The 15488-nt window shown below is 35.8% G+C and overlaps 1 protein-coding gene across 5 annotated transcripts in view; it reads right to left on the bottom strand.

The window, feature by feature from the left end:
* LOC150080216 (histone-lysine N-methyltransferase 2C-like) overlaps positions 1-15488 on the bottom strand; it is a 1301638-nt gene that overhangs the window by 968574 nt on the left and 317576 nt on the right. For all 5 annotated transcript variants that reach the window (XM_090381514.1, XM_090381519.1, XM_090381517.1 and 2 more), the window contains exon 18: positions 10154-10267. In XM_090381514.1, coding sequence (XP_090237640.1) covers positions 10154-10267 — 114 coding nt within the window. The remainder of the gene's footprint in view (positions 1-10153; positions 10268-15488) is intronic.

Raw genomic sequence — 15488 nt, 5'->3', positions numbered from 1 at the left:
CTCCTTTAATATAACTGGATAGATTCCATCCACCCCATGTGCCTTCCTTATATTTAACTTCAACAATTTCTGCTCTACTTTGCTCTCAGTTATTACTAAAATCATTTAGCTCCCTATTATAGTTTGATTAGCTTCTGCATTCCCTTCCATGAATAAATCCTCTTGTGTGATTGTAGATACAAAATCCTCATTCAGTTTATCAGCTACCTGAGCATGATCATCAATAGTCAAACATCTATGCTAAGTGGACCAATCTGATTCATTCCTTTTCTTCTAGAGTTGATATAAGTAAAAGAACGCTTTGCTGTTTTTCTTTGCATCCTTTTCCTAATATTTCTCATAATCTGCCTTCGCCTGTCTAACCTCCTTTGTGACTTGATTACAGACTAGCTTATATCTGCCACAGGCTTTTGTGTCACCTGATAATTTATATGCATCCCATGCATTTTTCTTTTCTATCATGAGCCTCAGTAATTCATCTCACATCCATTTAGGCCAACCTTGAACAGTATTTCTTAGTTGGTATGAAAAGCCTAGTAGCCTCAAAGATTAAGTCCATGAAGAATTCTATAAGGAAGGGGAGGACAGAAGTTCACTAAACTCTAACAGGGAGCTAAATGATTTTGTAATAACAGAGAGCAAAGAGGAGGAGAAATTGTTGAAGTGAAAGATAAAAAAAGTCACCTGGGGGTGGATGGAATCTATCCAGTTATATTGAAGGAGGCAGTGCGAGAAGTAAACAAAACAGCCATAATTACGAGAGCATCCTTAGATTCAGGGGGGGGGTACACATGAACTGGAGATGTGCAAATGTATCCCCAGTTCAAAAAAGGCAGTTCAAAGGGTGATCCAACTTATTATAGACCCTTATTATAATGGAGTCACTGGTTAAAGAAGCATTGCAGAATCATCTAGAGAAGACTACAGTAATAGTTCAGACACAGGATGCTAACTAATATGATTGGATACTATGATGTGGTCACAAAGGAACTGGATGCAAAAAATAATTTTGATATCATATACTTGGATTTCAGGAAAGCTTTTGATACTGTTACACATAAGAAGTTGCTGTACAAATTGGAGTGGTATGGCATTAAGGGCAAGTTGCTACAATGGATAAAGGGATGGTTGAGTGAGAGACGACAGAGAGTACTAATCAATGGACTCTTTATGGGCTAATGTTATTAGTGGAGTCCCCCCCCAAGGTTCATTGCTGTGCCCATTTTTGTTTTGTGTATTTGTCAATGATATAGATGAAGGTATATCAGGCTTAATGTCCAAGTTTGCAGATGATGCAAAGGTTACCAGTGTTGTCATTGACAGTAAAAACAGTATGCCACTGGAACAGGATTTAGTAAAATTAGGCAGATGGGCTGAGAAGTGGCAACTGAAATTTAACATTGACAAATGCAAAGTACTGCATATGGGTAGCAGTAACCCAAGAGAAACATACCAACTCTGTGGTACTAAACTCAGGGAAGTGGAGAATGAACAAGACTTGGGGATAATTGTGCAGTCAGATATGAAGTTCTCTAAGCAGTGCAGATAGGCTGCCAGAGCAGGTCATGGAATCTTGTCAATGATATATAGGAATTTTGCTAGCAAGGACAAGGAGGTGATTATCCCTTTTTATAAGCAATGGTCAGGCCACACCTTCAGTACTGCATACAGGTCTGCAGGCCTCATTTTATTAAGGATAGAATTGATAGAATGAGTACAAAGAAGGGTAACAAAATTGGTGAAAGGAACAAACGGGGTGCTCTTATGAAGAATGGCTTAGGTTCGTCAAGTTGCAGTATCTGGAGACTAGACACCTGTGAGGCAATCTGATTAAGGTGTATAAGGCCTTGAATGGTTTTAGCAGGCTCAATGCTGATGGGATTCTTTCATTTGCTCAGATTATGAACCTGAGGGGGGTATAGATTCAAACTGAGATAAGACAGTTGTAGAACAGATGTGCAGAAATGTGCCTTTAGCCAGCAGGTAGTTGATTGATGGAACAAACTTCCATCTGTGGTTGTGGAAGTTGATAGCCTAAATAAATTTAAGGCTCTACTAGACAAACATCTGGAGTGACTGGATGGGTTAATTGGGAAGAGGTGGTGAATTTTTTTTTTTTTTTTTTATGGCTGATGCTATATAAGCTTGCTTTCTTGCCTGATATGCCTCAACTAATGCTAAGAAGATTTTCAATTATTGATTGTCCAGAGCTAGAAGAGGAGGAAAAAATGCTTTTGGCTTTCTAACTGCTCAATGGAGTATTTTGTAGACCTTTAGAGATACAGCCCTAAACAAGTATCAGCAAGCACCACTTTTTCAAAGTGGGGCTTGCTGCATAACATATTGTGAAGGTAGCAAGCACCACTTTTTCAAAGTAGTGCTTGCTGCCTTCACAATATGTTATGTAAGGAAAGTGAAATGCTTGCTGAAATAGAACCTTTACTACCTAATAGTGCCTAACAGAATTTAGGTTTCCTTCAAAGAAATGCTACCGTAGGGTTGCCAGATTTCTATCTGGATTAAAGGACACTCAAAAATAATTAATGCTACCACTCTCCAACTCACACTCCACCCCCTCCCACTCCAAAAAAGGAAAATTGAATGATTTTTTAGTTAATAATTAAACATTTTGTTTATATTGTTTAGATTTTGGTTTAAAAATTATAGTTTCCATATCAACTACAAATATTTGCAAATTTTGGTTTAATTTAAAATTTAAAATATTTAATAGCTTTCTCTGGATTGATATATAAGGATAATGAACAATATGGATGATATAGAAAGCATGAACTGATCCAAATATTTTAATGCAAGTTTAGTGCATTAATTGACATCAAGCTAAAGTAATTTTAGGTAGGTGAAAAAAAAGCAAAAGAAAAAAAAAAAAAACATAATGGTTTAATAGTAGAAATCATTGACACTGAACATTTTTTGTATTACTTTGAGCAGCCTTAAGAACTCCAGCATCATTTTTAATTTTCTCAGGAAAAATCTCAACAATTATCTTTAAAATTCAAGTAGACCATTAGCTGGATATCAGCATTCTTCTCTTTCTTGGTGATTCCATTCTACTTTCTCTCTCTCTCTCTCTCTCTCTCTCTCTCTCTCTCTCTGAGGGTAACTCGAGAATTTTTTTTTTTGGCTGGTGCATCATAAGCCTCGGGCTTCCTTGCACCATATAGCTAATAATAATAATAATAATTAGTTGGCTTTTTATGAGTAAAACTGAACATTATTTCACCCATCCCTCCACTTCGAGTTCATTAAACTAAAAATATTTTCTCAATTTGCTAAAGTCTGCAGCACTGAAAAAACATACAAAATAACCTTGAAAATATTTGAAAGCTTAACCTCAAGAAAAATCAACACTTTTCAAAATTAAATGCCATTGACTCAAAGCACTCGAACAAGTTTTAAATTTTTCAGAGGTTGACACAGTTTCATAATTTGTTTTCAGTACTAAAACCTCATCAAATAAATCGTTCATATTCAACTTTAGTGTTTCTATTAATTTAAAATATTCTGCTACTTCAACAAATGAGTCATAGTTCGGACATCCATTTTTAAAACTTAATTTTCTGAGTTACAAAAAAGGGGTATTTTCATTAAAATTAAATTTCTTTCCTAAATAATTCAATGCAGCATTATAAAATGCTTTGAAATCATTTATTACTATTCTTTTAACTACAGGGTCTAATTTCTGAAAATGCTGATGAATTCGATACAAAAAAGTCATAATAAAGACAATTCTTCAGTGAATTTTTTTAGATCATTCATTATATAAAAAATATCACTGGTACATATTTCATTCTTTTCAAGCTCTTATTTCTTTGCAAATTATTTCGATTGTATATATTGAGAAAAGAAAATATAATTCTATAATTAAAAGGGACTGCTGTTGAATTTTCATTAATTTGAAGGATTTTAAAAAGCAGTTTGGAACAGTCTTTTGGTTTGCTTATGAAATAAAGGTTCAAAATCTTCCATGAAAGCAAAATTCGTTCTATACATGGTTGTAAAAAATTCCATCTAATTGGTATGTGCCTTAAAATTTCCTTAAACTCTGTTTTGGCAAACTCATGAAATTCTTTAAGGTTATTCCTTCTTTTAGCTGAAACAGAAAAATTACCATATATTTTCTATATCAATATCTAAATTACCGAAAGCATATTTAGCTAAATTATGAATAATGTGAGCATGGCAGTTTGCTTTAATTATGCATTCATTTAATTTCTTAATATTTTGGAATAAGGATTTATTACTTCCAAAATTACAATCTGCATTGTCTGCACTGAAACTAGATACCCTTTGCCAATCCAATCTTAAATTACTCACTGAATTTTTTTTAGACACTCAAACATTCCATCTACCCTTTCATCAGCATTTTCAAAAAAATCAACCAAATAATTTATAGGACCATATTCTTTGTTGAAGTACTGAATTGACAAAGGAAACATTTTCATATTCTTTCTGTTAGAAGCATCAGTCTGTAAACAAAAAAATAATGGTGGATAATGATGTTTTAAATCATCCAAAACAATTTGGAATGCTTTTTTACCTAAAATATTACAAACAATGGCAGCAGATTTAGTTCTTCCGCATGATACTTTTGATGCAATTTTTGAATCATTGTAAAGTTTAGAGTTCAATTTCATGCTACCATCTAATGAGTTATAATGATGCTTAATTAAATGATAAATATTGTTATTTCAGCTGCAGTAACTAAATCCTCTTCTTTCGTATACTTTTCACAAGAAGTCTATCAATAAGATTTGAAGAAATTGCCGACTTATAAGAAAAGAACAAAGCCTCAGTTTTTTTTGGGGGAAATTCCATTTTTGATGGCTAAAAAATAAAATATGCTTGTATATAACATGAAATATATGGGTGCCTATAACCGTATAAATGAAATAGATAAATGTTTCTTTGTAAAGTTATAGGAAAAACAGTTTAAACAAAAGCCATTGAACTCCATATTATAAAAAGTAATTTTTCCGATACCTATGATTTTATTATTTATCTACCAGTCGTCCGATTTTCATGAAAATTAGATCATGGCCACAGGGACAAGTTTTTATGCTTTGTCAAAAAAATATAATTTCATCAAGAAGTATGAAGTTAAGTGCATGGTGTTCGTGAAACTACATATATGAGCCAGAGAGGCTAGAATGGGTTAAGATCATCTCTTTATGATTCATTTCTCAGTGGCGGATTTTGCATTTGAGGGGGTCTTTAACACATCCCCTGTTAAAGCTTTGAAATGAAATTGCAATTTTTTGTCGGTTTGGGGGCCCTGCGCACATTGAGTTCGAAGCATATGCCTCCTACGCCTGTGCAGAAATCTGCCACTGCCGTTACAAGGCACAGGCATTGAAAAATGAAAATAAAAGATAAATTGTGTTCTTTCTCGTTTCAATAAAGGACAAGGATAGTTTGGCTAAAATAAAGGATGTCTGGCAACCCTAGCTACACACGAAGCTTTCCAAGTTTGAAATGCAGTTAAAGACTATTTTATATCTCCTGCTGGTTCAGTACCATGGCAGCAAGCAACAGTTCATCATGGAAGAATACAAAAACCATGTACCTAGATTTTTTTTATATTTAAAAAACACTAAATTCACAATAATTTTCTATTCTAGTACAAGAATATCTGCATATGTATGTCTTTCCCACATTAATTTGAAAATGTTAATGATATGTGGCCAAGCTTCTTGCCACATATGTTGATCTTGGTAATTGGGTGTTGAGCTCAATACACATATGTTGATCTCAATCAATCAATCTCATTTTCTATCAGAGTTTCTTCCATTTTCCTCTGCTCATGCTATCACACTTTACAAAATTTCTGTTCAAACAGAAAATGTGAGCTCCTGAAAAGTGACTCTACCTACGATATCATGTGAAGTACAGCAAATGAGATGCTTTCATGTGAGCTCACATGAATTCACGTGATGTGTATTTCTACCTTATATGCCATAACTTGTCTTCCTAATTTTGCACCCTGAATATACATGGGGGAGAGAAAAAAAAACATTTGTACTCGTATATATGGTAAGGTGTGTGTGTGTGTGTGTGTGTGTGTGTGTGTGTGTGTGTGTGTGTGTGTGTGTGTGTGTGTGTGTGTGTGTGTGTGTGTGTGTGTGTGTGTGTGTGTGTGTGCACCCCTCCAAACATGACTGCAGTTGAGGGGATGCTCCTAATCTGGAAGCTCCCCCATTGCCTGTGTTGACACCATGCTTACCCTTTTGGGTGGCAAGGTATGGGATGCTAACACTAGCTACAGCTAGTCTAGCCAGTGTGGAATATTCTTAGAATGAGATAGTAACCACCTTCCTCCACATAGGACACCCTAACCCTACACCTTTCATCACCTTCAAACACCCAGGGTACTTGTCCATTCCCCTCCCTACTCCAAAACTTCACCTTGTGAACCCTACCACCCTAAACACTTTCTGCTATGCTCAATAGACCCCTCCCCCCCCCAGAGAGTGGCTTTCCTCTGACTAGGTGACCCTGTCCCCCTATTCTCTCAATTCCTGGTAGAAGCCTTCTTATCATCCACCTACTTCATCTTCAACTATCATTCCCGCACACTCTCTTCCAACAAAAACTTTTTTTTCCCTTCTCCTAATCCTTGCTACCTGGCTGGCTCCATGCACCTAGTATGTTAATGAGGTGTCATTGGTGTTCCATAGGCCCCTGGTCTATGTGGCCAGATGAACAATATAATCCTATATTGCACTATATAAAACACCTATCACTCAATATCTGGCCTTTATAGAGTCCTGTATTCAAAGCAAGAGAACTGATCACATAGTTGTGGGAAATAACCAGTGCCAATTCGACCCTAAATACTGATCACACATCTGTGGGAAACTTCCAACTAAACCCTAAATACTATGGTCTATGCTTTCATCACATGAAAGCACAGACCATAGGTTGTAGCCTTAAGAGAGGCTAGAATCTATTCTAGCCTCTCTTAGGAATATTTGCACTCTGCATTCCAGCATGCCTTTGGAAATGGTAGAAACCGAGTGGATGGCTTCAGATCAATTGCCTCTGCTTGGACAATACTTTCGGTGATGTACTTAACTGCATCATTAATTGGCTGCTTGCTGACTGCAGCGGTATTGAACATTGCCAGAAGTTTGAAGGCAATCCAGCATATTGATCTTCCATCATGGTATCCTCAATGGGTGGCATGGTCTTGCACTGCAAAGCAGTGCAAGACTATGCCACCGCTTCATCCAAAGTACCTAAGACTAGTAGTCTTAGGTAAACAGCTCTAGCTCCAATGGTTCTTTGTCAGGTACTTAGATTGGATGAAGTTTTCAGGTCTCCACCAATCTCATCTTCATTGCTTTCCATTTCACCTTCTTAAGAATATAGTCTTGATGTGGAGATACTGGAATTGGCATACTGTCAAGGTGAAGGATTGGCCTCATCACTGAATCCAAATTCAGATGAATCTTGTACATATTCTTCAATAACGAATTCAGTTACATTCACGTTACAAAAGTAATGATCACTTTTTAGTTTTTTTCTCTTTTCCAAATTATGGTACAGCAAACAGCATCAACTTTTTCCTTTTTTGTTCTACCAATCACATAATCCATTTGAACGAGTGGTACAAATAATTGTGGTGCCTATACCTTATTTTGGTGAACTAGAGGACCAGCAAAGTACAACTGATAAACTTTCCAAATATCTGTTGCATGACGTTGTGATTTAGTTAAGAAATAGATGCACATGTAGAAAATTTGTTGGGGTGATTTTTATTCTTCATTGAAGCGAGACAATGGGTCCATTTCATTAATTCAACGGATCTTATCTGAAAAAATTTATAATCAAATAATTAAATTATGTAATAACAAGAATATAAATATATTTACAGAATTACATATATATTAATGTATTTTTATTAATGTATTGTTTATACATTAATAAATATATCAATGAATAAACAATAATAATTATATTCATGTAGGTTGGCTGAATAGATTATTCAGCAAACTGCTCAGCCAACCTAAATCATTATAGCTAAAATATTATAACTAAAATATTACAGCTGGCTGAATAATTTAGGTTGGCTGAGCAGTTTTCTGTTCTGGAATGCTGATTCCAGATCTGTTATAATTAGTTATAACTACAGTAATACCCCGAAGTTACGCGATAGGTGGGTCCGACGAAAATCGCGCAAGTCGAATTCGCGTAAGTCGGGGTACAACTTTGCATATAAATACATATAAATTTTGCTTAATTGGGACCAAGGACTAACAAAAACACTAGTTTAGAAGAAAAATATTAATAAAAATTGCAGTTCTTTATACATATTAATACAAAATATGTATTAAAAAAACAAATGACTTACGTTAAAAAGTTATTTCGATGTCGATGGCTTCATAAAATCTAACAAATTCATCTGACGACACAGCGCGTTCTTTTTTTCACGCAGAATTTCTTCGTAGCAAGCTAATAATTTTTTTATTCCTTGCTTTGTAGCTATAACGCGTTCTTCGTTGGAGTCTATGTTTTCTAAAATTTTTAAGCCCTTTACAATTGAGCCCTTTTCAATTTTCAACCTGTCAAGTTTGCAATTGTCATGTGCTTTTCGCCGTTGCTTCATTTAGGCCTGTAGCACGTGCAATATCACATGGTCTTTCATTTCGCTCAAAGCGTTTCACAATTTCATATTTTTTTCTCTATCGACAGAGGCGGACTGGCCATAAGCCTTACCGGGGAAACCCCGGTGGGCCAGTGTGATTTTGGCCATAAACCATAGTATGAGGCCACTATAAATTTTCTGGGGTAAGAATTTTTGACCCAGTCCGCCTCTGTTTATCGATAATTGCTTTTCTTTTTCTCTCTGAATCTGCAGTGTCTTCACCACGACGCTTCATATTCACACCTTTTAATTAAGTATTTTACTCATTTTTAGGGAATAAAGCACAATTACAAAACGAGGAGGCACGCTTGATACGCATAAACAAAGCTGCCCGCATGTAGCAACTGAATAAACAACACCATAAAGGCAGAGATACACTATTAACACCTCACATTTCTAGGGGTTACTACCATAAAACAATAAAAATCCAGTTGCGTTTCTACTAGTGAAATCTGTTATAAACTGGTAGTAAACTCGATCTAATTGCATTTGCGATTATACCGATAGCTGGAATTGTGTTGGTTTTTACGTTATTATGGTGAAATGTGTTTCCCCTTCACTGATATAAAAAACATAAAAGCAGCAAAGTTGAATTTTGTTCATCTTTCGCTCTCATTCTCCGCCGTCGCATCGTATATCGATAACATATGAAAAACGACCTTGAAGATAGTGGGCGGCAGCGTTGCCAAATGAAAAAATCAGGAACAGCGTAACTCCGAGTTCGCGTAAGTCGGGGTAGCGTAAGTCGGGGTATTACTGTATAATAATAAAGAATCATTATAACAATTGACTGACTGGATGTACCACTCTCGTGAGTGGCATAATCAGTCTCATTACAAAAACAAGACCTACTAGAGAAAACCTGAAAATAAATCTGGAATCAGCATTCACAGATTTTTTTTGATTTTTTTTAAATGAAAAATCACTGGTTAGCTAAAGATAGCTTAGGAAAACAAGTCTGGTTTCTTTTCACTGTTCATTTTTTTTAAAGAACTCTAATTATAACAATGGAAACTTGTCCACAAAATCTTTCCTGCTCAGCATTAAAAATATAAGCAAGAACACAAACTGAAAACAATAAAAAGAAAGTAAACTTTCCTTTCATGGGAGAATGCCAAGTACTTTATTCATAACACAAGTTATAACATAGTAACAGAATTTGTAAGAAAACCTTGCAAATGCTAACAAGTGACTTGACTATCTTTTTAACCTTTGCTGAACAAACTAGCTGTGTGTATATAAATATATATATATATATATATATATATATATATATATATATATATATATTTTTTTTTTTTTTTTTTTTTTACTGCTGCTGATAATGCTGAAGGATCTGAAATGTGAGATCACATTTCAGCCCTTTCAACCTGAGCAGAAACTCCATTTTTTCTTCCTCCATAGAAGGGGAAACTATTCTATGACCATAAGATACTGTCTAAATTCCAAATGTCTACTGAGCAGTAAATTATCTTTTAAGGAAATTACCTGAAAAAAATATGTTCCTGGAATATTAAAAGATTTCACTTTTGGTTTAGGTCCTCTCTTCCTTCGAAACTCTGCTGTTTTTGCCCTGCGTCTGCCAGCAAATTTACCACTACCCTGAAATAAAATTTCACTGCATATTTTATTATTTTTTTCCACTTTAAAGAATAAGTACATTTTTAATAAACCTTGCAGAAAGTTTCAAATACACGAATAACTGCATAGATACAATGTCCAAATGAGCTTTAATAAAATTTTAATCTTTTACTTCCCAGAGTGTGTTTATGATATAGATAAGAAATACAAACCACCAGAAAGACTAACTCAAAAAAACTGTTATATAAAAATTAAACATTCATTGTGATGCCACAAGTGGATCAAACTAAAACTCTTGCCACACTTTTTAGAGTGTGAGCGTGGTCAATTTTTGCACAGGCCTCTGTGATGTTGTGAGCTCTTCTAGTGTCATTTCAGTTATTTACAACAAAGATGCATGCACATTGTCCTTAACAAATTCCAGTTTTAAAATCCATGAGGATGAGATCTGGTGATATTAGGGCCATTCCACTGAGCCTCCATGCTGAATCCAAAACCTCTACTTCCTCAATGGTATCACTGTCTTGTTGATAAATCAGATCTGGAATGTTTTCATGCAGCTGTGGTATTAACTATTATTGTTACTGTTGGGTCAGCAAAGAAGAAGAGTCCATAACTTCGCCTTCCATTCAATACGAAGCAAAAATATTAATCTTGGGAGTGTCTTTTGCATGTTTAATTAACTCGGAATTTTCATTCTCTCATATGATCAAATTGTGCTGATTCACTCATCTAGCAAATGAAACATTGCCTTATCAGTGAAGATCAATTTGTTCATAACCATATTATAATTAGTCATATTTCCGAGGAAACTGTAATCAAAGGTCATGCCTTTTCAATTTATCCATAAAGGGTTTCAAAATGATTATTCACACATTTGTTTCTTTCTTGATACATTAAGTTGCCTAAAGGCACTTTATATCAAAAATCATTTTTGCAGAATGTGCAAAAACTACTCTAATGTTTTCAATATATTACTCACAGAATAGAATTTTCTACTTTCATTTTCAAAAAAAAAAAAAAAAAAAAAAAAAAACACTAATGCACAATTCACCTTCTGTGGCCAAGATGCCATTTCACAATTATTATTATTTTATTATTATTATTAGCCGTATGGTGCAAGGAAGCCTGAGGCTTATGCTGCACCAGCCAAAAAAAAAAAAAAATTCTGAGTCACCCTGAGAGAGGGAAAGTGGAAGGAAATCACCAAGAAAGAAAAGAATGAAGATATCCAGCTGAGGACCCTGGGTGTTGTTGTTGTTGTTATTTGGTTTTTAGGAGCATTAGCAACTAAGGCCATATTGCTCCGGGAATATGCTGTGGTCATTCCCTGACCTTTCCGCATCCTCCGTATTTGGTGGTGATGGGCTCGAACCCCGGTCTAATCAAGAAGCGTGTGCTACGCACTGCCACACTTTTTAGAGTGTGAGCGTGGTCAATTTTTGCACAGGCCTCTGTGATGTTGTGAGCTCTTCTAGTGTCATTTCAGTTATTTACAACAAAGATGCATGCACATTGTCCTTAACAAATTCCAGTTTTAAAATCCATGAGGATGAGATCTGGTGATATTAGGGCCATTCCACTGAGCCTCCATGCTGAATCCAAAACCTCTACTTCCTCAATGGTATCACTGTCTTGTTGATAAATCAGATCTGGAATGTTTTCATGCAGCTGTGGTATTAACTATTATTGTTACTGTTGGGTCAGCAAAGAAGAAGAGTCCATAACTTCGCCTTCCATTCAATACGAAGCAAAAATATTAATCTTGGGAGTGTCTTTTGCATGTTTAATTAACTCGGAATTTTCATTCTCTCATATGATCAAATTGTGCTGATTCACTCATCTAGCAAATGAAACATTGCCTTATCAGTGAAGATCAATTTGTTCATAACCATATTATAATTAGTCATATTTCCGAGGAAACTGTAATCAAAGGTCATGCCTTTTCAATTTATCCATAAAGGGTTTCAAAATGATTATTCACACATTTGTTTCTTTCTTGATACATTAAGTTGCCTAAAGGCACTTTATATCAAAAATCATTTTTGCAGAATGTGCAAAAACTACTCTAATGTTTTCAATATATTACTCACAGAATAGAATTTTCTACTTTCATTTTCAAAAAAAAAAAAAAAAAAAAAAAAACACTAATGCACAATTCACCTTCTGTGGCCAAGATGCCATTTCACAATTATTATTATTTTATTATTATTATTAGCCGTATGGTGCAAGGAAGCCTGAGGCTTATGCTGCACCAGCCAAAAAAAAAAAAAAATTCTGAGTCACCCTGAGAGAGGGAAAGTGGAAGGAAATCACCAAGAAAGAAAAGAATGAAGATATCCAGCTGAGGACCCTGGGTGTTGTTGTTGTTGTTATTTGGTTTTTAGGAGCATTAGCAACTAAGGCCATATTGCTCCGGGAATATGCTGTGGTCATTCCCTGACCTTTCCGCATCCTCCGTATTTGGTGGTGATGGGCTCGAACCCCGGTCTAATCAAGAAGCGTGTGCTACGCACTGCTGCTCCTTCCCACCTGGCTACGGAGGTGCCTACCCTGGGTGTGCCAATCCCATACTTACCACATGGGAGCCCCTGGGGTTATTACTGAGGTGTAGTTCCATCTACCAGCAGGAATGTGTAGTAAGTTGCAACTTAGGCACCAAACACAGAAACTTTATGAGTTGATCTTTCCTAGTAATGAGCATAACCAAATTAATCTTTTTTGTTGTTGTTGTTGTTTTTTAACTTTGGTTGTTTTTGATTGCATGATCAAATAATTTCCATAATTTATTATTTCACAATTAATGAAATAATCAGTTATAAAATCATTCAATTATGCCCAGCACTAATCTTTCTAACTGTTATACATTTCAAAATTGTAGAGATTATTTGCAAACCTTTATCATGCATGTAACATTAAATATAAGATCAAACAATAATAGCCAGGTACACTACCCTCCAAAAACTAAATGAATGCCCATTTTCAAAAAATAGAAGGGGTGATTTTCCCAAATAAACAAGTAACTCAGTCTAGCACATAAGGAAAGCATACAAACCACATAAGTTAGTTATCACAGCCAATCTGACTGATTTTGAGAAGGAAGTCACAGCACTGGCTTGTTAATTAGCACAAGTGTTGACAGTCTACAAGATCCAAGTCCACTGCTAACGATGTTACTATAAAATGGAAACCTGATGGTACCACCAGAGTGTGACACACAGGACAATCATGGAAGCATACTAAATGTGACTAGAGGGTATTTCAAAAGGTAGTAGAAGAATATCACTGGACACTGCTGAAAAAAATGAACCAGAAGTTTAAGGGGTCAAAAGAGGTTAAGGTCTGTATGAACACACTGTATGGAGCTACAGAGACTCCGTTTGGGAGAGCAGCAGCACAACTATATGTGGTAATTGATCCTCAGAGCAGTGGAAATCAGTTATATTGAATGAAAAATCTCACTACACCCTATTCCCATCAATTGGATGGGTGTGGGTGATGAGTGTGGGGTTTACCTGGAGAACATCACTAGGATCTTTGGTGATTTTTTGTAGAGAACCATGAACAGTGATGTCTACCCTAACATCTCAGACAAATCCACACTCCCTATGATATGATATGATACTGTTATAGTACAGGCCCATGGTTATGGGTCTATATCAATGATGAATTCATTCTGTTTTCAATAAGGTAATGTGCTATACTGCCAGTTTTGTTGATAGACATGAATGCATAAAAGTCAGAATGGCTAGTGCAGATTCCCAATTTGAAACCTTTTGGGATGAAGCGGTATTTCTGATGAGAGCAGGATGCATCCCACATTTTTAGTTAAACTGTTTCACTGTTCTGCAGGAAGAATGGGGAACTAAACCTGCTGTTATCTATTGTTTGCTGGTGGAAAGCCCAGCCATGAGCACTGATTGCAAAAGGAGTGTCGATACACATTTAAGTGAGTGAGAGCAATGTAAAACCATTACATAAATAGATCGAAAATATTATGAAGAGTAAAAATAAAGCAATAAAGAAATGGTAAGTGCTGCATATGCAAAATCTAACAACACGTCGCATAGTATACAATAAGAAATAGAGGCAAAATGGAAAAAATGTGGATGAAATGAATAAATAAGCAAGGACAGAAGTAGAAGAGGAAGATGAGTGTAACAAATCTAAAAATTTTTAAAAATATTAAATATGAGGCAAATACAGCCAAAGTTATAAGCCAATAAATGATAAATTTAGACTGGATATACATCAGATTGGAGCCACATCAGAGATACAATGGTCATCTATTATTTATTTCTTGCTTTGTTTGTCCTATATCTATTTTTCTTTTGTGGTAAGCTTACTATATCATATTAGTGATATTTCACACTTTTTTGGCCTCGGTATGGTCAGGTGGCACCAGTCTAAATTTATCATTTCTGGGCTTATAACTTTGGCTGTATCTGACTCATATTTAACATTTTTCAAAATTTGTAGATACATATTCCTTCCCTCTCCTTTCATTTCTACTTCTGTCTTTGTTATTTATTTGATTCTTCACTCATTTTTTTTTTTTTCCATATTACCTCTATATATATATATATATATATACACATACACACACACACACACACACACACACACACACACACAGATGAGCCAAAACATTATGACCAGCAAGTTGTATGCAAATCGAAGCAACAGCAGGTGAACTACGGTGTGTGCACAGGTCGGGACATGGTATGAAAAACACCTGATACTAAGCTCCATTAATCTTACTCTTGTTCTTTAGATGGGAAAGGCAGCAGACTTAAGTGAGTTTGACAAAGGCCAAACTGCAATGGCCAGACAACTGGATCAGAACATATCCAAAATGGCACGGCTGGTGGGTTGCTCACAGTCAGCCATGTTTAGTACCTACTGAAAGTGGTCCGAGGAAGGGGGAACCCACGAACGGCCGACGAGGTGTTGGATGACCACAGCTCATCAGTGCTTGAGTGAGAGAAGGTACGTGGCAACAGAAGGGCGACTGTGGCACGACTCGCCAGTAATTGGAATGATGGTGACGGGAGTAATGTGTCACAACACACAGTACATCGAACCCTGCTAAAAATGGAGCTGCATGGCTGCAGGCCACTCCAAGTGCCCATGCTAACAATGGTTCACCATCAACGGTGCCTGCAATGGGCATGCAAGCATTGAAACTGGACCTTGATTGATTGGAAGAAGGTCGTCTGATCTGATGAATCACATTTCTTGT

Source organism: Mastigoproctus giganteus, chromosome 9 (genome assembly GCF_048544385.1).
Source record: "Mastigoproctus giganteus isolate SK-2022 chromosome 9, ASM4854438v1, whole genome shotgun sequence".
Lineage (NCBI taxonomy): Eukaryota > Metazoa > Arthropoda > Arachnida > Uropygi > Thelyphonidae > Mastigoproctus > Mastigoproctus giganteus.
This window is presented reverse-complemented; position numbering and strand designations above follow the sequence as displayed.